This window comes from Panthera leo, chromosome C1, assembly GCF_018350215.1.
Source record: "Panthera leo isolate Ple1 chromosome C1, P.leo_Ple1_pat1.1, whole genome shotgun sequence".
NCBI classification, from domain to species: Eukaryota; Metazoa; Chordata; class Mammalia; order Carnivora; family Felidae; genus Panthera; species Panthera leo.
Genome location: NC_056686.1, coordinates 190,352,662 through 190,375,576, shown reverse-complemented (window position 1 = coordinate 190,375,576; position 22,915 = coordinate 190,352,662). Strand labels below are relative to the sequence as shown.

At 45.8% G+C, this 22,915-nt stretch overlaps 1 protein-coding gene across 3 annotated transcripts in view; it reads right to left on the bottom strand.

Annotated features, from left to right (window-relative positions):
* Positions 1–246: 246 nt before the first annotated feature.
* NRP2 (neuropilin 2) overlaps positions 247–22,915 on the bottom strand; it is a 116,506-nt gene continuing 93,837 nt past the window's right edge. For 2 of the 3 annotated variants that reach the window (XM_042949851.1, XM_042949853.1), the window contains exon 16: positions 18,593–22,170. In XM_042949851.1, coding sequence (XP_042805785.1) covers positions 21,890–22,170 — 281 coding nt within the window. In that variant the 3' untranslated portion in view covers positions 18,593–21,889. Of the gene's footprint in view, positions 3,551–6,163; positions 6,215–18,592; positions 22,171–22,915 lie in introns of those variants that run through there. The other variant, XM_042949850.1, reaches the window with a different exon arrangement.

Below are 22,915 nucleotides of genomic sequence, written 5' to 3'. Positions count from 1 at the left end.
CATTCCCCATCCCCATCTTTCACTTTATAAAAAGCCAGCCAATCGACCTACTAACTCCATAAGAAGTGTTTAGAAACATTGTCCTAGGAGAATGACCAACCATCCTGGTTTGGCTGGGATTGAGAGGTTTCTAGGGACATAAGATTTTCAGTACTAACACCTGGGGAAGCCTTGGGCAAACTGGGATGCTTTGGTCATGCTCAATCCAAGTCTCTTTGTCTCCGATAAAAAATACGCAGAAAAATATCTCTGGTATAATGTTTATTTAAATAGCAATCTTAAAAAGGCTTTATACAAATCATATAAACACAGTTTGACCTTGTCGTTTATTTTTTACATTGAAGAATCACAGTAAAAGCTCTCAAGTTCCCATGATCTGGCTCAGCCAGCGAATGGTCGAATACCTTTAGCTGCAAACTCTGGAAAAGTTAATCTTCTGTGTGACAGCTTAACCTTTCCCCTTGTGTTCTTGTATTCATGCTCATTCCTCGGACCCTCAACCCTGTCAACTCCCCATCCCCGCCCAAGAGAGAAAGCAACCCTGTGGCCCTGTTGACTGCCTAGTCCGGGAGAGCGTGGAGGTAATGTGTCATTCAGTACAAGGCAAAAAAGGAGATCAATACTGTGAGTTGGGTTTCCCCAAGGGAACGATTCAAGGAGACGGGTCAGCTAGCCTACCTGCAGATAGAGAAAACAAACGCACCAGGGTGCCCCCTGGCCGAGTTAGAATCAGGCCCCACTGTCTTTCTGTCTTAGGACAGCCCAGCCTCCCGTGTTGGTGAGGTATCTACATGCAGCCCCGGATGGCCAGCTTTCCTTTAGCAGGGCCCACCCAGGGCCTCAAACCAGCCAATGGTGAGTATGGTTCGAGGACTGGGAGAGGGATGCAGGTTGGCTTGTGGGTAACTTAGAGGCGAACTGCAGGCCGAAGACAGGGCTGGTCTTTGGGGAACTGTACAATGGCCCGCTGAGCATGAGCGGGCCAGGACCCCCAGGGTAGGCTTTTGAACTTCCCTTCTTCTGCAGGCAACTTCTGGAAATCCCTAGGACTCGCTAGCTTCCTGAACACTGAGCTACGTGGGAAGGTGAAGAGGAGGGTGGGCTAATGAAAAACTTGCTTCTGCTGCATGCCCAGCTCGGGGTGGGGGTGGGGGGGTCCTAAAGCTAAGCCCTTGGGCTTGACAGCTTTACTTTTCACCTCTAACTACCACTGTGCCAACGAGTGCGAGATCAGCGGTGACACTCGGGCCCTAGGTCAAAGTCACAACAACATCACTGAGTCCCACATGACCATTCACATACACAGTAGATACAGAGAACTCAAAGGCTCGCAAAGACACACATATATGAATAAATAGCTGTCGGTTTGGACTCTCCCTCTCTGCATACAAAACACTGTGACATTACCATTTGAACTAGTATTTCTGTAAGTTAACATGTAAGGGAACCAGCCAGTCCCATTCACCCTTTCCCTTTCACCTGGGTAGGAGACAAATGAACTTGTGGGTGACCATAGCAGCAAAAATGGTCTGACGGTTAGTTTACCACTGATAAGCAATGGGCTGGGCATACTGGTGGGGTTTCAAAGGTATTTCCAGCACACAGGCAATCTTTAGGCATTACTACAAAATCAAGATTTGGATCTTGACGCGGACAATCTTATCCTTCACACGGTTTTTCTGATGCCTCCCCTTCTAGAGTAGCTGAGAGTCATCGAGGGCTATGACTGCGCCTCGGGAAGCAGGGCTCAATCCATTAGTAGGATCAGCGGTGAGTTGGGGGAGCTGGCAGTGGGGCCACAGGGGTTAGGGAAGAAGGGATGCCTTACTTAGAGGATACTCACTGATTTCTACATAGAGGGAAAATACAGTTTTCTTCATTGTTTCAAGGCACTTAATAAAAAATACATAAAGTGTGTGTGTGTTTGTGACCTAAGAGAGACCTAAGAACATAGGTCTCTCTGGGGTTGAAGCAGTGTTGTTAGTGTTTTGGTCCGCAGTCCTTGCATACTTCTGGCTCAAATCAGCTCGCGTACATCCTACCTGCCTCTCCTGAAATGCTGTAAACCCCGAGGAGTAGTCAATGTTTACTAGCCTATAGGAGAGACTGATTCATCAAAACGTCTCTGTACAGTCTGCTTAGCCTTGGCTATGACATGATCACAGAGGTTGGATTTCCTTTTCCCTCTCCACTGTTCTCCTTTCCGTCCAGTGGTCTCCAGTTACATTTCACTGGGGGAAAAACATACTAACAGCCTGTATTTACCACCCCATCTCTGAGAGTATCAAACAATGCTATGCCTTGGGGACGAGACGCCTGACAAATGGGCGCACGTGCGTGTGTGTGTGTGTGTGTGTGTATGTTTTAGAAGAGCAAGGAGGAGGGTAAAGAAAAAGTAAAACCACCACCAGAGGCCCCACGAAGTAGCCTCACAGCCACAAATTCTAGGTCTAGATGTAATGAATGGCTCCTAGTCGCAAAGCACGTTAAGGCTTGTCCGCTTCTAACATGGAGGTGCTTCTGTGGATTTCTGACGTGTGAAGTTTCCTTTCTGGTTTGTTTTAAATCGCATATAAGAAAGAGCTATTCATGCTGACCCTAAAATGGCAATTTTCCCCTGGATAAAAAAAGTTAAAGGCAACAACATCCTACTTAAATGCTAGGACTGGAAACGGCAGCTTGTAGGGTTGGCTGGCACGAACCTACACAGCAAATCCCGTAAAGTCGTAAAACGATCAGAGGACAGGATAAGTTGGACGGCTTTTTTTTTTTTTTAAGCTTTTTTTTTTTTTTCCTAAAGATGAAAAGTCTGAAAAGACCTTTTGCTTTTCAAGTGTTGATTAGAAAGAGGAAGCAGAGTACCATGACCGCCACTCTGCTTCTATCCTGGAAAAGTCATTCTCCTCTTCTGCCTCTTTGAGTTGCTCACAGACCAAAGAAATAAAATATAATAACAACAAACTCACAAACGAAATAGAACTGTGACCCCCAAAGAGATGCGCTCCCGTCTTAGTCCCAGCAACAACTCAGCCACCGCGCTTCTAGGTGGGTTGTAACCCCCTTCGCAGCTGCATCACCCTGCCTCCCTCTACTCGCCTGTCTGTTCTGTCCACACCTGCGGTACTCTGGATCGGTTTGATCGAGATTATGGCATTCAGTTTCCAAAGGGGAAAAAAAAAACAACGTAATCTTCACTAGCCCCTCTTGCTGGAATGAAGCGTCAGATGTGATTTGGGTGCAATCCATCATGCCTCGGAGCAGCACTTCTGGTGGTTCATCTTGACCTTGTGCTTGAGGCCGTCGTAGAGCTCAAAGTTGTAGTTCTCCAGCGTGGTGCAGCTGCGGGAGCTCAGCCCTGAGTAGGAGCAGGTGCAGTAGAGCAGGAGCCCCGCACACGTGGCCCCCAGGAGGACGCCCAGGGAGCTCATGGCGATAATGGTGATGAGGATGGGATCCAACGTGTAGAGCCAGCTCTTTTCTTTGTCGGCCGAAGGGGCACCAGACCCTGAGATCGGGGAAGAAGAGTTGCTCCAGTCCACCTCATACTCATCTGTGACACAAAGCATATGAGAATTGTGGGCACTGCCTCTTTCGAGGTGAAGTGACTGACACCCACCCCCCCGCCCCAGCCCGGTGTAGAGGTTCTTCAGGGCACAAGGACAAGCAGGGGGACCCTGGAAGTGCACTGGCTGGCGTCAAAGCCCAGCCTCACCAGGTCTTTGCTGTGTGACTTTGGGCAAGTTGCTTAACCTCTCTGCCTGTGTCTTCCCATCTATAAAACAGGGATACTGTTAAGGCTGCCTTTACTGGGTTGCTAGGAGGATTAAATGAATTAATAATTACATGTAAAGTGCTTGGTGTCCAGCACATAGCTAGTACTAAGTATTTGATATTTAAATAATTTGACTCCGACTAGGTAAGCTCAGATTTTGATGAAAGCTTCAGGGTGCCTTTGGGACACTGGGGTGGTCCCGTGATCTGGGCACGCTTCTTTCTTTGCCTCCTCACCCCCCACGTCCACTTGCTTCAAGTTCAACCAAAGGATAGACAGGCTGAGACTATTTTCACATGACAAGTTTCCCAATTTAGTATTGCTGGCCATCTGAGCAGCAGACTTTTTTCAAGCCACCACACTCACTTGACATACACCTTACCTTACTGTTACGGGTTGAATTGTGTCCCCCATATGTTCATATGTTGAAGTTCTAACCCCTAGTACCTCCGAATGTGACTTTATTTGTAGATGAGGACCTTGAATTTTTTTAAAGTAGGCTTTACACCCCGCGTGGAGCCCAACCCAGGGCTTAAACTCATGGCCCCGAGACCAAGACCTGAGCTGAGATTAAGAGTTGGACGCTTAACCGACTGATCCACTGAGGCACCCCTGGAGATAAGGTCTTTATAGAAATAATCAACTTTAAATGAGGTCTTTAGGGTGGGCCCTAATCTAATACGGATAGTGTCCTTATAAAAGGGGGAAATTTGGGGGCAGACACAGGTGGGACATTGCCTTGAAAACATGGAGATGACCATCTACAAGCCAGTGAGAAAGGCCTGGAACAGATCCTTCCTTCCCTCATGGTCCTCAGAAGGAACCGGCCCTGCTGACCCCTTGATCTTGGGACTACTAGCCTCCAGAAAGGTGAGAAAATAAATTTCTGTTGTTTAAGACCCCCAGTTTGTGGTACTTTGTTACAGCAGCCCTAGAAGACTAATACACTTATTATTTCCATAGTGTGGCCAAGGCATGACCACATCCACAGCTCATTTTGTAAGATTTCCTAATAATTCCACGAAGAAGACAGGGTACTATTATAATTTTTTAACAGGTGAAGAAACTCAGGGGCACCTAGGTGGCTCAGTTGGTTAAGTGTCCGACTCTTGATCTCAGCGCAGGTCATGATCTCACAATTCATGAAATCGAGCCCCGTGACCAGCTCCATGCTGACAGGCAGTGCCTGCTTGGGATTCTCTCTCTCTCTCTCTCTCTCTCTCTCTCTCTCTCTCTGCCTCTCCTCCCCACCTCCCATTCTCAAAAAAGAAAAAAAGAAAAAGAAAAAGAAAAAGAAAAAGAAAAAAGAAAGATGAAGAAACTCAGGTTTTTAAGAAATTAGGTGACCAGATAACTCACTTGAGGTTCCAGACTTAGCAAGCAGTTAAACCAGGAATAGGAATCTGGCTTTCTGTATCCTTATCCCCTGCTCTCTGTACCCATCATAGTGCCTCTTGCTGCTACACCTACTGTGGCCTCTCCTTTTAAGCCAGTTCCACAGCTTTGCCCATAAAAGGAGCGTTAGACGGGGTTTCGCAGGGAGAGTCTGCATTGAGTTAACAAGGTGCTGTTTGGGTTAGTCACTCTGTTTCTATAACTACACTTGAAGTGTTTGATTAAGGTCGGGTTAAAAGCAGCTGTTCTATAAACAGCTCTTCTTAAATGCATCAATCTTGGTCTAAAGTTGTTCTTTGAGAGGAACTGTGGTGATCTCTCTTGCAGATCAACTCTGGCACTCAGAGAAGCCCAGACAGACATGTGCTGCTCTGAGTCGAGGGGAGAAATTATATCTACATGTTTGCTCGGTGGCCCTCGAGTCAGGGCTCTTGCTTTATCCTCTTGAAGTATGTGTATCTGAAGTGGGAGAATAGAACTTGGACTAAATACAAGATGGGCATTGTAGAAAAGAAACCTAAATCTGGCAATGGGCCCCAACTTGGAGTCTTGGATAGTGTGAGAAAGGTTCCCCCCCAAGCCAGGGAACAGGAAACCACAGAAAGCCTAGGAGAATATTCACATTTATACTCATTTACTCAGGTCCTTTTTGGGAAGAGGTCAATGGGTTCAAGCAGCAACACATTTAGAAGAGCCTTGCTTTTACTTCTAAAGGGTTTATCCAGATTTGAAGTCCATCAATGTCGAAAGTTGCCTGAAGTAGGGGACCTGTTTCAGATTAGGCAGAAGGAACTCAATATACTTTCCATATTTCTAAATTTGACCTTGACAAAGCAATTGATGGTTTCTTCACTGCTCTCTGGATTCTTTTCCCTTCTATTTCTGATTGGTAGTTCTAAATTTTGGCCTTCTCATACCCCAGGCATTATTTTTGTTGACATCTTTATAACCAAACCTGAATTTCATGATGATCTGCTAAATCATAGCAATACTCACCATCAATTTCATCTTCATAGCCCTCTCTTCCATGTATTTCTGGAATGTCTACTATAATGAAAAAGAAAACAAACAAATCAAGTTATAACAAGTTCTATTGCCATGGCTAACAGGCAGAGATGCAGCCTTTCTGAGAGTGACTCCCCAGTACAGTGGGCAGCTAAAGAATCACATCTGCTTCTAGATCATTTAGTATGTACATTATTGGATTCTTTCCCCTTCAAATGATTTGTCTTTATTGCCAACAGCAACCAGAAGAACAGAAACAAAAAAGGTCTTTAGCTCCAAATAACTCCTCACTTGTGTTGTGGTAATGACTGTAGTTCATTGCCATTATAGGTCTGCATTTATCCAAGGCAACTTGGATGGCATGCCCATCATCAGTTGCTACAAATGTGAGGTTTATTTAGTGTAATGGACCCTCCTCATATGCATGCATGTAAGTAGACATATCCTATAAGGGTCTTTCTCCTCTGGCTTTCAAATAAACGTATGGTAATTCAACAAAGTCACATTTCATCATTATATGCTTTCATGTAGAAGTAGGACTGGAAAGAATGTCATAAGGCCTGTCCAGCTCCACGTATCTGTGCTAATATCTCTTGTCTTTCCTTCTCAGTTTACTTTTCCACTGGTTTTCTTTATGGCTTAGAATAGGTCAAACGTGGGCATCTCATCTGACTAGCCCAGGCTTGAAAAGAGCTAAATTAATTTATTGTGGATTTTCTCCAGTATTATCACTGTCTATCCTTTTCTTTTTTTATGATAATTTGGGGGGGTTGGGATGTGGGAAAGACAGTCTCTCTATTCACTATGCTGTCCATCTTACAGAAATCAGAGCCAATGAAAATTACTGGTCTAAAATGGCAAAACATCAACAAAGAGAATCAAATATGTGGTGATTTATCATTTCTTTGTTTCTCACAGGTTAATTACGCCTGCCCTGGCTGTCAGCTCAAGATGGCGTTAGCAAGTGTATGGACACGTTAGGAGTTATATTGAACCCTAAGTCAGGTGCATAACCTTGAGGTCAGCACTATAAACCGATACCCCAAAATTCAGGCTTAAGCAAAACCAAATCCCAAACAGCTAATACTATCAAACAAGAGGAAGAGAAGAACTTCACACTGGCCTGAACTTTCCCTCATCAGCACATCTCAGGGAAGATCTACTTGACCATGACATGAACTGAGGATTGATCTATCACCGCCACACTTGAAATTCAGTCTTTTCCTGGAAGCAGTGATTTTAGTCATGTTAGATAGAAGTCTTCCTCATCCTGGCCAGAGTGCTAAAGCACATTTTGATCCCCCTGGTTGTTAGTAAGGGATGCAACAAAACAACTTGCCAGGACCCCACTTGAAAGGATCAATGCCATGTGGCACTAATTTGCCATAAATCCAGCCTGTTTCTGGCATGTTTATAGCACAGCAACTGGCACCTGCACGTCACAACAGCTTCCCCACCTCAATGCCCATCCCCTGCATTATTCTCCAGGACCCTACAATCCAGGCTGTTTCCTTGGAATCAAGATGTGACTATGAATCAACAAGAGGCAGGAGGTGTCTGTCATAGGGATCAAACTGAGCTTGTGAAAGTCAATCTGGAGATTTTTTTTAACCTTGTGAAAAAACAAACAAACAAACAAACAAACATGGAAGAAAAGCATCACATTTCCATCCACTAATCGTTTTGATGGGATGCTCATATGTCTTAACACCTTCACGGTTAAGAGATGCAGAACATTGGATAAGCATATGCGAATCAGCCTAGTACAAAAACCGTGGGGCTCTTGCCAGTGACTTTTGGGCCAAATCCTGTTCTTGCTTTTAGGGATTTGGTCTCTGCCAAGGATGTGACAGATTCTTGGAGGCTAGAATGCCATTTTGCTCCATCTCACACCCTCAGGGAAGAACTCTTAGGACACTATTGACCGTGGCTGGAAAGGAGTAGATGTGCCATTGATCTTAAAGGAAAAGGGGTAAAAGGATGGTAATGAGTGTGAGTACATTTTGTCCCAGGAGATCACAGCCTCTTGCCTCTGGAGGTGGAGGACTGGATGAGATGACCTCCCAAGAATTGGTCCATTTCTAAGGTTCTATGTAATTGATTGCTTAGATGGGCCGAGATTTCTGCACCTGGTGAATCAAAGGCTACCTAAGGTGAAGAAGAACACTTTAGAGGCTTGACTTGGCTTTTTGTGTAATCACTGCTCCCAGGAGTTTGGGTGAGTGGGAAGGGTCAACAAAAGGATAAGTTAATCAACATTTTCAAAAGCGCATCTGTTCATCAAGGCTTAAAGAAAGAATGGCACACTAGGGAAAACCCAAATAAAGGGAACATTTGTACAAAAAAGCAATTTGCTTTGAGAGCAATTTTCTCTAGTCCCCTTGTTAATATTCTTGATATCTGTGATTAAGAGCTTTCTTTCTTAAAAGCCCCATTGCTCTTCATGGGCCGCCTTCCTTTTCTGTTAAGCCCAATAGGTAAACCTCACCTTGTTTCCTCAGGATGCTGGTAGGAAGGAGTGTGGCTCTCCCACCAGGTGCCTGTAGTTCTAGCAAGACAAGGCAAGGGCGGAAGGGAGGGAGAAATGATGAGCTCGAGGCACAGAGTAGAGGTAGCACCTCCCTGATAGCAAAAGATAGCACAAGCATGTAGGGACCAGGGACTCTGAACCGAATTGAATTTCTCTTTTTTTGTCATGAGGACAAACTTGGAGAAGACCTTCCAGGACCCTGGTTTAGTGAGTGGGTGTGTCTATGACTAATGGACGGACAAGGGCGAGTGGAATGGGCCACACCTCTAGGATCACACAGATCTGGAAAGGATCTTACCACCCACATGACTTCCACTTTCACCCTTTGTGCTCACATGACCCTATTTCCTCCGGGGCCCTGTATGGACTCAGTCTCAGCCAGTTTGACTCCAAAGCCTGAATTCTGACTCTTCAGTACTGTGTGAGGGCCAGAGGTGACCTCTCACCTCCACCCAGGTCTGCCTCCAAGTTCTCTGGGTATAGGCAGGACACTGCATCTATCAGCGTATAATTACTACCTTATTCTAACAGTAAAAACAGGCCTGCCTTGTCTCGGATCCTAGTTGACTGGATATACGCTCTCTGGCTCTTTGCCTGCATCGCTCTCCAGACACTTTGATGGGAACTCAGGAGGACTTCTCATGAATGGGAAAATACGGTCTGAAATTTGAAGCTCATGTTTTCTGTGATAGGCGTGACTCAGGGGGGAAGGCTGATTTGCCTTCTTCTTCCAAGGGTAGTCTTCATTACCCAACCAGTCAACCAATCCTCACTTATGAAAGAGGTTTACAAAGTGCCCAGGAGCCACACTGGGTTTTTGGAAAAATGAAGATGGATGGGACCAGGTGTCTACAGTCAAGGCCCCTCAGCATGGTTGGGAAGCAAAGACTTGTCCATGACAAAACAGTATAAAAGAACGTGGGGGCTTGTAGACAGGACGCTAAATGCTGCTGGCATCCAGGGTAAGGATTGGGCACATGAAGCCAGGCCACTGCCAGGAAGGAAAGCATTCGAGTGGGGAGGAGGGTGCTTCAGAAGAGAGGCTGCTGCACTGTGGCGGTTGGTGAGTTCGAGCTCCTTTATCTGTTTGATGGACAGGAATGGCTTCGAACGTGGCACCTGAGCCTTTTTACTCATATACTGATCCCTTGGTTTTTGGCTTGAATTCGCTTTTGTCTGCTCCATCAAGGAATTCAAAGAGATGGCCAGGCCTGGCCACGTATCTTCCACCTGGATTTCCCTACATGAGAGTCAGGTTTCTGCGCCTCTCCTCCACCAGCTGCTGTGAACCAGCACAGTGAAAGGAAGAAGTAAACTCATGAAGGACCGGAACGGAGTTTACTAGAGTTTAAGTAATCAAGTGAGCAGACTCACTACTACTTAAAAAGCAAACAACCTAATTCAACAAAACCTGGTTATTTTCATATTGTCATCAAAGCCTCAGGCTGCAAAGTCCCGTTTCCCCAGGAATCCTTTCCCTTAGCACCGTCAAGAGGTCGGTGAGGTACACAGTGGAGAGTGATTCAAAGTCTTAGTCCATCTCCTATAGTCCTGATTTTTCAGGGCAAGAGGCCCAGAGGGGCTAGTTATTAAAACACTCACTGACTGTTCCAGAACTCCTTCCACCCTAGAAGAGTCACGTATTTTCAAGTGTCTTTGTCAGTAAATTGCAACACTATGGCACAAAAGGTTAACGGCCATACCCAGTCATAAACCGAACCTACTCTAAGGAGCTATGTTTTGCCCTGTGGGGTCTGGAACACTGCCTGGTGGTGTCAGACCACACATGTTATGCAGGAGAAACACCCCCAGACACTCAACGTGCAGCTGGGGGATTCCCCACCGAGCATGATTTACGTCTCAAAGAGGAATGCTCTCTCCCAGTCTTGGCTTCCCATTCTCTCCTTCCCCACCTTACATGCACCTGCCTGTGCGCACGCACCCCCCCTTTATCTATCTTCCTCTCTCCTTCATTTTCTTCCATTTTTTTCCCCTCTTAAATTAAGATCCTTTGGTGTTAAACTGCTTTTCTGCAATTACTCTTAGAAAAATTTCGACCTTCCCTTTCACCACTACTGCTATGCTGTGGTCTACCGCGAGTGTATCAGCGCGGGTGTTGTTCTGTTTACTTTCTGCATCGTAAAAGGAGCTTCACAAGACTGCTGGGAAGTGAAAAGCCTGCCCCAAACCACTGGCTACTTTCAGATAAATCATTGAGGACAGTCCATTCCCGGGCTATTTGCATGGAGATCATCTCAGGACACCAAAATACACTGGTTTTCTTTGAAAAGTCCCTTCCACGTGAACTCTGAGCAGTGGAGTAAGAAGCCTGGTTGAAGCTGATGACAGATTTGTGAGCCAGAGGGTGTAGCAGAGACCCTCTAGGAACCGTGTAGTGTCCGCCCTGCTCTCTGTCTGAAGGAAAGGAGCATGGGATTTGGAGGAGCACTGCACTGGGAACAGGTTGCCTACTTCTCATCTGAGCTCTGCTATCCACCGCGGGTATGAGAGTCTGGGTGAGTCATTGACCCTCTGAGTCTCAGTTTGCTCCTCTGAAAGTAACCACTCATGTTCTTCCCTGCTCTAGTCTTCTATGTCTTACGGGAAGAAAATGAGAAAGGTCTGAGGGCCCTTCTGATGAGGGCACTCTCAAGAGGCTGCTGGTTGAGGTAGACAAGGTGACTCCCGTAGAAAAGAACCCCACTCTGCTCACCACTCCAGTCTTCACCCCAGGTCTGTCTTCTCCTAGGTTGTTGCTCCCTGAAGACAGCCGCCTTAAGGTGTGTGTGCAAAGAGAAGACCACGAAACAGACAGGTAAAGGGAAGCTGTGAGATCCCATGTTTCCAATACTGGTTCATTTGCCTTAGAAATCAGCCCTGCGAACTGGTAATTTAAAAAGTGGTGGGTAAATTGTGCCCCGAGTTTTAAACTTCCACCTTAACGGAAGCCAGGCTGATAAAACCAACCTTAACGTGGCCACTTAACCCACCAAAGTGCAACCGGCCTTCAAAGCAAGGATTGAAGAGTCTCTCACACCCAGAAAATCATTGAAATCATTCATTTTCACAGGCACAGGTGTCACCGCTTCTATTTTAAAGAGAATGAAATTGAAGAAGGAGGGTAGAAAAATGCAGTAAGTCATTGAACAAATCAGTGCTAAGGCGAGTAAGCCACATTTTCGACACCTAGTTTGGGGCTGTGATTTATGTGGGATAAGCTCTTGGCTACTTAGAACCCTTGCTGAATTTGATTCCAAGTTCTTGAAACCCCTGAGCCAGCTAAATCACCGGACTGTTCAGATGGGAGTAGTCTTTAGAAAATTCTCTCAGCCATTTCGTTTTGATCCCAGCAGGAGATGTAACCCTGAGACTGAAATAAATGAGAAATAACGAAGGACTAGGAGATATTTCTTGGCCTTTTGCAGTGTTTAATTCAGTTTAACATTTAGTTTTGGCTGAGGGCCCCCCCCCCCACCCCACCCCACCACCTTAATTTCCCTAATTCAGTTTGTTCATCCCCAGTTGCTATAGGAGCCAAAAGTTCAGATGTTGATGAAAGCTATGCCAAGCTCCTCCATTAGAGAGTCAGGGTACTTGAGAGCCATTTATCCCTTGCTGGGTTTGGCTTGAGTTGAGAAACACCACCAGAAGATCCTTTATCATGGGTTTTTATCTCTTGGGCTTATAGCCAAATATATGCAAAGTCATGGAAAAAAATATTTTTTGGAGTTTTCAAATGGTTTCGAGCTGGAAAGCACAGGTTTGAGATATCTGGAGTCTGAACTTGAATTTAGCCATTATTTCCTATTATTTTTAGTTGAATAACTAGATGGAAACACTAAAAAGGGTTGGAAATACCAACTGCAAATGAGAAAGCTGTGAAATGACCTAATAATATTTTCAAGTGTGGAGGCGGATGAGCAGCTGAGGCCAGAATGGCTCCACTGAGCCCCAACGATGATGTGAAAATAAGAAAAACGCAGCCAGAGAAATATTTAGCTATAAAGATGGGATTCAGAACTGTGCAGGTTGGAAACACCCAGCAATGATGATGGAGGAACATTCTGGAATCTCTCCTCCACCCTAGGTCTTTGAAAAATCAGAGATTTTCTTCATAAGTACCAGTAGATATGTCAACAACAAGAAATAGATACGTGAACAAAAAGAAATTCTTCTTTTGTTGGCTACCTTCTCAGAGTATGAAGGTGCGAAAACCCTAAAATTTCAGGGAAATTCTCACATGTTCACATTCCAGAGAGCTCGCCCAGCGGGCTTTGACATTTCTTCTCTCCTCCAATCCTGATACTCGGGAAGTGTGCATGATGGGAACACCACTCAGGTGGAGTAGTTTCCTACCTCTTGGGTGAGTGAAAGAATGGCGTCAAAGAAACAAAACCACATTCGCTTCCACTGTGAAAAAGAGATGTCTTGTCAAAGCCTCCCCTCATATTCTGTAAGGCCCTGAAAAAATGCCCTATGTAGCTCACCAAGTAAGCTTGCTCTACTTAAAAGGTGGGCTCTACTTCAGAACACAAGAATGAACAACACTGTGGTAAGAGGTTCGGGGTTCCAAAAAGGAACCTGTCTCTACCCACTCAAGAGGTGATTTTCCCCAGAAGCTTGCTGTTATCCCAGGACTGTAATTATAACATAAGAGAATAATTTGGTCTCTAGTAAGAACACAACTACTTGGAGGAAAGTAACCAATTGAGCTTTCGTTTGAGGGAATCCGCCCCCCCCCCCAACTTCTCTGGGAAAGAGTTTGATGAAGGGGTGGGGGTGGGGAGCAAGTATGAGAATGACAGAGGAGAGGAGAAGGGGCCACTAGGAGAGGGGGTTGGTGCAGAAAGGGGAGGCTGGAAGTTGAAGACGAACAATATCTGGCACAAAGGCAGAGGGGTGGAGACAGGTCCTCCTTGGGGAAAGAGGAGGGGATGGAGGCCCCGTGGCGAATTGCAGAGCGAGACAGAGGATGGCGTCGTGGGTCTGGACTTCCTATGAACGCCATTATTGAGCTTACACCCTCGGTCTGCAGTTGGCCGAGGCTAATGAGGTGCTCTGGGTGGCTGCTTTTACCATCCATGTCGGCCCCCACCTCGGTCCTAAGGCCCATCTTCCCGCCTCAGTGCCAACTGTTGGGAACTGCCCAGGAGAAGCGACGGGGAAGTCCACGCGGGCCTCCTTCTCCCAGCCCCTCGGTGGCGGTAAGGAAACACAAAGGGACGAAATTGTTCTTTCACGGACTGTGCTAAAAGGCAGCCTCAGTAACTAGCAGGCTGGCTGAGAACAGGACTTCGGTCAAGGCCTCCTCCAGCTCAAAGCTTTCTCTGCACTGCCATCATTACTGGAGCCAGCCGCTCTCTGGCAAGTCAGAGAACTCTAGTCCAGGCCCTGTGTTAATGAGTCCTGCTGCCCGACAAAGAACGCTCTACTGCCGAAAGCCAAGACTTGGTATGCTACCACTCCGGTTCTGGATCAGCGCCCTCTCTTAGGGGTATGTTAGTTCATGATCTCTAAAGAGTTCAATTTTGCACAATTACACACAGAAGACAAAACAAGGCGTGTGCGTGTGCGTGCGCGCGCGTGTGTGGGTGTGTTTGCAGTGACATATTCGAGCTCATCCATATGTCATGCTCATGCTGCTTTCTTTCCTGAACTTCCCCCCAATTATCCACCTGAACCCCATGCCCAAGAGGCAGAAGTCCTGGGTTTTTGGCAGGGCGGAGAAAAAAGCCCACAAAGCCCACAAATGGCGGTAGACACTGTCCGTTACGCTCGGAGTCCAACTCCCATTACCAAGATCCCTTTGTCTTAGTGCACAGTAGAAGTCAGAGGAGCGCTCTTGGAGGAAAAGATGTTTTGACCAAACAGGCCCCTTGGCTTCTCTTCCACTCGCCACTCCTTGCTGGAGCCACTTGGGGCCGGCAGCTTTGCCTACGCACACACACACCTCCCACTAGAAAACAACCTCGCCTCCTGGTCACTTTCCTTGGGTCCCAGCAGCCCTGGACCTCCTCGGAAGAAAGCCCGACGCCACCTTTTGGCCCGGAAAGCCTGCTGTCCTGGGGACCGAGGCGGGCGCTTTGGTCCTAAGGCCCCAAGGATTGGAGACTTTCTGTCGACACGTGGGCCCTCCTCGTGGCTGCCGGAATATTTTAGTCTGCAGCACAATACTGTGCACTGACCTTAAAGGATGTTTTTTACATGAATTTTTTAGTAGGAAACATAAATAAATAACAGCAAGGCACAGTGCAGTCATTCTTTGAGGAAACCAAGTGGAACTCATTAATCATGGAGAACAGGGCTCTGCCTACAGAACCCAGGGATGGAATTAACCCCTGTACCACAGCTGCCACAGCTCTGGTGAGCTGCCACTTACAGTCAGGCCACATTCGCCACAAATTGACAGTTAAAAAAAAAAAAAAGTCCCTGCAATTAAAATTCCCTTCAGCTAAAACTATATAAAGTCTTCTCTTACAAGTGCTCCACCCACTCCAGGAGAGAGAGATAGCCCCAGAGATTACGTGGCCTGTGGCGATGTGGGAGGGGATAGAATCCAGGACGTCCACTAGTTTGTGACTCTCTCAAATGGGGACAGGTTCACTGTAAAAGGTTAACCTCAGCCACTTGAAGCATCTGGTAAAATGAATCGAGGCACACCATTTGGCCGACTCGTTCTATCGCAGAGAAACATGTGCGCAAAGATGCAGCCTCAAAGATGTTCATTGCAGTATTGTTTATAACAGAAAAAAAAAAAGCGGAATTAAATGCAACCTGAATGCCCACCAGTAGGGGAGCAGTTAATAAACTAGGGTACAATATGGAATGCGATGCAAGAGCTAAACACGATGGGGTAATCTGGCAGTGGGTACTGACGTATTGTCAAGATTTTGTGAAACGAAAAGGAGAAAGTTGTCCGACAACGGAGCAAATGTTGTGATACCATTTATGCAAACAAAACCGAATCCAACCAAACAGATCACATAACCGGACACAGACATACAGGTTTGTAAAGGTCTAAAACAAGGCCTGGAAATATATACCTCAAGCTGTTTCTCGTGATTACTCTCTTTGGGGAAGAGAGTGGGACTGGTTAGCAATGAAATGGACTTCTGCTTCTTCTGTATTACGTACACATTTCCAGGATGTCGTTGTGTATAACTTGTAAGTTAAAAAAAAAAAAAAAAAAAGCGAGAGAAACATCCAGCCAGTTATTATCCTAAAATTTCCCCCAACAACCTCTTTCAGGATCACTGACCACTCTGGTCCTAAGCCTCCAGAACAAGACGTTTGCCCCCTTCCGCCCCCAGGGTGACGCTAGAATGTCAGTTGCTGATTTTTCAAACAGCCTTTCCTATTTCTTGGTGCAGTGCCTGTGGGCATTTAGTCTTTTTGGGCTCTTGGAGGTCGGTGACGGCAAAGCCTAAGGACAATTAGAGTAGAATGATTCTGGGTCTTCTGCCCACTGGGCTGTGGGGGGAAGGAGGAATGGTTTCTGCTGGCTGCCCGCAAGCACCTAGATTCTCCATTGAGCCACACTATGCTAAAAGGGGTTTTGTTCCTTGGCCATTCTTCACATCTTGCGTCTCTACTGCGCTTAGGTCTGGGGCCAAATGGACTCCTCCACACGGTTACTGCAAGTGTATTCTGGCTGAGGCATGTGGCCTGACGCCTTTTGAGGGTGTAGGTTCCTGATTATATCTAACCTCTAGACATACTCCAGTGCACCTGATCTATGTCAGGCTTAATTAAGTCGCACACTATTCTTAGATTTTAATTTATTTACATAAGGCGATTCTTTGCTGACTCTAAGACCATCAGCTGGTGTTCCTCTCTCCCCTCCTTTTTCTCCGGTTGGATTGGTTTTGTGTTTTCTTTGGGCCATCACCGAAGGGGACGAAAGGCAAAGGACAGCTGGCAGAGCCCCAGTGATGTGCACAATTAAAGAGCGAAAGCAAGCCGCACCTACACCTTGGCTCAGATGTGTAGCCCACAGCATGGACAAACCACAACTTAAAAATGAAGCTCTTTTCACCAAAGATTACAGAAAGGCCACAATGTTTGTGCAAAACAACTGCAAAGTCAGTGAAGAGGGGTGATGGACGCAGACGCCGTGCCGCAGCAGATCGGCTGGGCTTGGGTTATCTGGGCTGGGAGGGTGGTGTCTTGCTTCAACAGCAAGAACACACATTTAAACCATCATAAAGGGCCAGGTGGGAGCCAAGGAAGACACACGGGGCCTTGACATCTGGTATTTATGATCCATGGAAACACAATGTCTGTAACATTTATGCTTGGGCTCGTTCTGAAATACCACACTGATAACAGTGCTGCACTTGATGCCTAAGATTAGAGTCCTAACAGTCGTTGCCCTTTTGGGGAAGAGAGAATGCTTCTAGAATTAGCCCTGGGACTAGAACCAAAGCAGGAAGAGCAACGATGAAATTCTCAACCATGGCTCTAAAAACAGGAACGCTAATGAAGCATAAGTGATGGCTGGTTTAATTTAGTCTGGCAAATTTGGCCCCAGGCCAGCTCAGGGAAGTGTTGACTGAGCCTGGGTATTTGCCTGAAATAAATACTTTTGAGAGGCTTTCATTTTATCCTTTACTAATGGGAACAAATGGCTTTAAGGAAAGCCAAAGATCATTTACACAAAATGGGTAATTATACTTGTCATTAGAGGCACAAACAATGCTCTCATCATGGACATTCTACTCTATTCTCTGGCATAGGACAGACAGTGACATCTATACTGAGCCATCTGTACTAACAGAGTTTCCTGTAGGATCTGAAAACCAAAATCCTATTTCCTTTTAGCACCCCTTAGACAGGTTTTACGGATGTAAAAAGTATTCCTTCCTGGATCTGGGTTTAGAGGGGAAAAGTAGGACTCTGGTGGAAATAGTCTCTCTGGACAGTCCCTTTTCTTAGAACCTTTAAGGATGGTTCTTGGACCCCTGAGGAAGTCTCCTGGGCTGATGGAATGCTCTTAATACACCCCAGGAATAGGGGGTGGTGGAAAATCCTTCCCCAACTTCTTCTTGACCACCATTTCACTGCCACGTTGTACTGCCTACGTTTCCCTGCCAATCCCCCACTGATAGAAATATTTTATGTATTTGATATAACTAATCACTAATGACCCAAACGGGAGAACCAAAGAAAAATATGTGTCCACAAGATCTGGCTTTTAGGGTAAGTTTCCCCAAGCCTCTCTCGAAGTTTTTATGGAATATTCCTTTTATAAACTTCTCTAGCTGGACAGTTCCAGGTACATAGTCATCGTAGAATTATCTTCATTACTTGCTCCAAAATGAAGTCTGGAATATTTTGGAGACTTGAACACGCCATAAGTTCCCATTTTGTCTGGGAAAGTGCTCATAAAGAGATCAATGTCCCCATGGAAGAAATGATTTGGTAGGCGAGGGGCATATCATGTCGCCGCTTCTTCTCCAAAGGAAGCTATCTGTCTCTGTAGAGCCAAGTACATGATTCAACTCCACTGGTCCCATTCCCCCTGGGGCCCCATGAAAGGCAGAGTCCAATCTCCAGGGATTTGCCATCAAGAGAAATTTTGTGGAATCACACTGAGCAATTTAGCACTTAGCAACTTTTGCAAAATCCCACACCAATCATAAAAGTTGGCTCAGCTGCACAAATTGGATAAAACTCCTAACAAGCAGTAATAAAAATAAAAGAAGAAAAAACTGGCATCCAGCCTCAAGGAGAAAACCCACCTACCTCCCACAGCAATGCCCTGTAGCTCAGAAGGCAGTGGTCAAACTTTGGAAACATCAATTTGTTCAAAGCCTACATTTCAACTTTGCCTATTTCTCATAGGCAAACAGGAAAAAAAACCCCAGATGTTTGTATAAAAATATCATCATTTTATTACATTCCACACAATACATTTTCAAATAGTTTCCAATGTCCACAAGTTATTTAGACACACAGGCAACTGAGCAATGCAAGAGATGTCACAGTTATAGGAAGAGGGATAAGAATAGGAAGTAAAAATCTTTAAGTTTTCTTGTTTTGTTGTTTTTCTTTGGTAATTATCGATTATTTTAGGTGTTTGTTTGCCTGCTATTTTTAGTTTAAAGACAAGATCTTTTTAAAGATGGGGTATCAACGTCAGAAATATTACTGGATTTCCTATCCTATTCTGGCTTTAATCCCAAAACTGTGGGGTGAGGGAAAAGACAATTTCACTTTATTTTCAGGGTCCTGTTTTGTCAATGGCAATGCTATAATTTTTTTTTCTTTTTTCTGCCTTCACCAGCAATTAGGGGAGAGCAATTGTTAGAATAATATCAAGGAAGGGATTTTTTTTTTTTTTTAAACCCCAGAGATAAGGGTTGCCCTCCTGGAGCTGTTAATATGAAACCTCTACTAAGGCAAAAACTTTACCAGCCCGAGCTAGACCTTCAATTCTTCATTCATTCATTCATTCATTTATATTTTAGTAGTTGCTATCACCTTTTTGTCTTCTGAGAAGCAACTCTAAACACATGCATGCATGCATTCACCTGTCCAGTCTATTTTTCTTAGAAGAGAGTGATCCTTCCCTCCCTCCATGAAATACAGAATTTTGCTTTCTAAAGCTGCAAAGCATGATTTTATAGAACAGCTGCCCTTTTAGCATAGTACCTAGATAATACTATGAAAGTTGCTGGGCCAGAGGGGGAGAGAGAGAGAGAGAGAGAGAGAAGGAGAAAGTGTGACATCCCCAGCTGAAGTTCATCATGGGATTCACAAAGATTTGAGCAGTCTCATATTCTCAACTATGGCATGTACATAAAGATGATGCCACATGGGGCACCAGATAAAGACACAGCAAATGCACAAAGTTGTTGTCATCTTCTTGTAAAGAAGGGAAATCCTCAAGGGTAGATAGTAAGTAACTCAGACAGTTGATACACTGGCTGGATTTTCCAGGTGTAATTTCCCGACACCATACCTCCACGGGGTGCCTACGGGGATGTCAATCATTTCGAGGGAATGCCTGGCCCCAAATGCACAGCTGGATGTGGACACCTGAGATAAAAAGCCCGTAGTGACTGGCATGGAATTCATCACACGGTATGTTGGGCTTGTGCCCCTCCTCCCTCTCGCAGCTTTGTTTTCCATCTTCAGCTGGGGTAGGACACTTGAAATCTCAAGGTAGCTCATGCTCTAGCCTTTCATCTTTTCTTTTCTTGGCAGAGCTTCTGTGGTTGAGCCAGAGTAGCTCTTTGAAATAGAATAAGAGTGGGAGAGCACCTTTCTTTCAGAAGGATGAAACAAACCAGATGCGAAAGTGAGCGTGTGTTGGAGGGACCTGCGAATATATTCTGAAAGAATGCTAAAAGTCTCTCTCTCCCAAGCAGCCAAAAAAAAAAAAAATTAATATTTTGTTCTCAGAAGGTACCTGGAGGCTTTCAGCCCAGGCAACCATCTTTGGAGAGAATCTCACACTTCCCTGGTGGATTCCTAGCAGGAAGTGGAGAAATCAACACCCCCAAGGCTGAGCCCCAAGTCACTGAGCGTCTCGTTAAAATACGCATTTTCTATCAATGAAATTGACTTCATTATTGAATCTATCCTTTGTACAATATCATTAGGCAATTTATCTCTAACATCCCTCTCCCTGCGTTGCTTAGAGAGGACACACGGGCAGCAACAGATTTATCTTCATTATACCCTCTCCTGATGCAGCAACATCTGGAAATGCCAGGCCAGCCTAAGAAGGTGTATTTGCCAGATGCTATGAATGCTTTAAGGGGTAGCATTTTAAGGGTTGGCAGTTGACATTTAAAAAAAATGGTTACTTCTGAATAGCCTCAGAATATTTAAATAAGTCAGGTGAACAGTCTTATGTTTTAGTGGCTATAGATTCAGGCACACATTAACACCACGAAAGGAAACGATCCCTTTCCCCCCATATTTTACAAATGCTATTACAATGACCAATAGAATACCAAAGATTACAATTTTTAAGCTTCTTACTCAACTCCATCCCAAGTCGGGCACAGTAAACCCCCCAAGTGAGGAGACTTTGAAAAGACCACATTCAGTCCTCCCTGCTCCTCCCTTCTCTCCTCCACCTCTCGCTCCCACCTTAAACAGGCTACTGCTTTTCCTAAGCCAGTCTCAGACTTGTTATTCTTTATGACGTATTCCAAGATTGGACTTAACTGATAAAAGCTACACATTCATTACGAGCTTCCCTTTCATAAGGCAACACGAGACAGATTTGCTTCACGGCCGGAAGTAGAGATGATTCTGCACGCACCCAATGGCTGCCATCTTGCTACTTCCAAGACTCCAGGAGACATGACAAGGGGTCATGTCTGAGTGCGCTGGGGGAACTTTCCTCTTGGGTCAGGTGGATCGGGAATGGGATAGGGATGGGAGGGGCCACATTTCATTTCATGCGGCCTCGAGTTTTTTTTGGGTACCTGGAGATGACAGTGGTAGCCAACAGAAACCCAGCCAGAGCTAGATAAGGCAACAAAAAGCTTCAATCTCTTCTCCAAGTAAACAAAACTAGTACAGCATATTATTTTTTTTGGAGAATGTACCCCCGGAGAAGTAACACAAGGGTTAAAGGGGGTCCTCTCTCAACACATCCACACACACTACCCCCCACCCCCACAATGAACCAGTCTCTCTCTCACGTCCACACACACACACACACACACACATACACACACACCCGACACAGAGCGATTCACACGCACATGTATATACTATGTACAAACACACAGATCCAGGTTTCCTCTCCGGTCTCCTGGCAGACTGCCCACCGGGAGGAGGTATGGGATAAGGCAAGGGGAAGAAACAGGGAACCAGTCTCTGAAAGAAAACCAGCTGAGCCTTCAGTTGTGAAGTGCTGAGGGGCGTATCTCTTCTCATATTCCAAGATGCAGCATTAGAGGTGGGGGTGGTTGGTTTGGAATCAACAAAGGATAAAAACAAACCAAGAGAGAGAGAACCCAAGGACAATGGTCAGGATGAATAAAAGCACACAGGGTTTGGGCCCCCGGGGGGAGAGAGAGAGAGAGAGAGAGAGAGAGGAGAGACAGACAGAGATGTCTTGAGAGTCCACACAGAGACTAGGCGAGGAGAAAAAAGTGCAAAATCGAGGCAACGTGTTGGTAGTCTTTCTCGTTTGTTTTGGGTGCCGTCCTTGGCTTCGGCCCTCAGCAGTGCGAGCCGCGGTCTTGCTCTAGTTTAATGGTTAGGGTGGGCTCCACCGCCAGAGGGGCCCCGTTGGTGTAGTGGGAGGTTTTGTAGGTGATGGAGTGATCGGTCTTCTTGGCCGCATAGCGGAACCGGTGGTAGTGGAGCACCAGGGCCAGCGCGACGGAGACGAGCACCAGCACGGCGCCCCCGGCGGCCATTACGTAATACCAGTAGGCTGGGATGGGCTGCACGGGCACCGTGTCCACTGTGGGCTCGGTCCCTGGTAGGAGGGTGCCCCCTGGTGGAGAGACACAGAAGAGTGTTGCTAGGCTGAGAGCATGCAGACTACTCCAAAAATTAATTAAAAAAAAAGAAAAAGGAAAACACATACATGCTTTGGAGCGGATAGGGAAGGGGCAGGGGAATAAGATGGTACTGAGTACTTCGCTCGTGACAAGCACTGTTAAACGACTGACATCATTTCCTACTCGCAACCTGATGAGATAGGCACTGTCGGGCCCATTTCACAGATGGAGGTCTAAACAGAGGCTCAGAGAGGTTAAGTGACGGGGGTTATACAGCAAGCGATGGTAAATATGGGATTCAACCAAGAGCTGTATGATTACAAGGCTCTTTCCTTCTTTCTGTTACACCGCAGTTACCCTACCGTAGACAGAAGCGTCATAATTCACACGCGTACGGACACTCACGGATGCGCACAAGCAAGTAAATGATGCTGGAACGACTTCCGGGATTCGGGCAGGCTGATTCTCGGAAGGGGTGGAAATAGAGTATTTGGTCCGGTTGGCCAGCATTCGTAAACAAATGTATTAATTAGGCTGGCTAGACTTAAAGGTGAATTCCACTTTGGCTTGCCAAGGCTTCCATGCCCATCGAAATCAGCCTGGTCTTGTCTAGACAGGCCAGTTATCACTGTCAAGCCATGACTAACGCATCTTCATTTTTTTTTTTTTTTAATTGGATGGAGGATTTCGAAAGCTGATTGGAAAGACGTTGCAACAGAAAAAAAAAATGTGGGCACA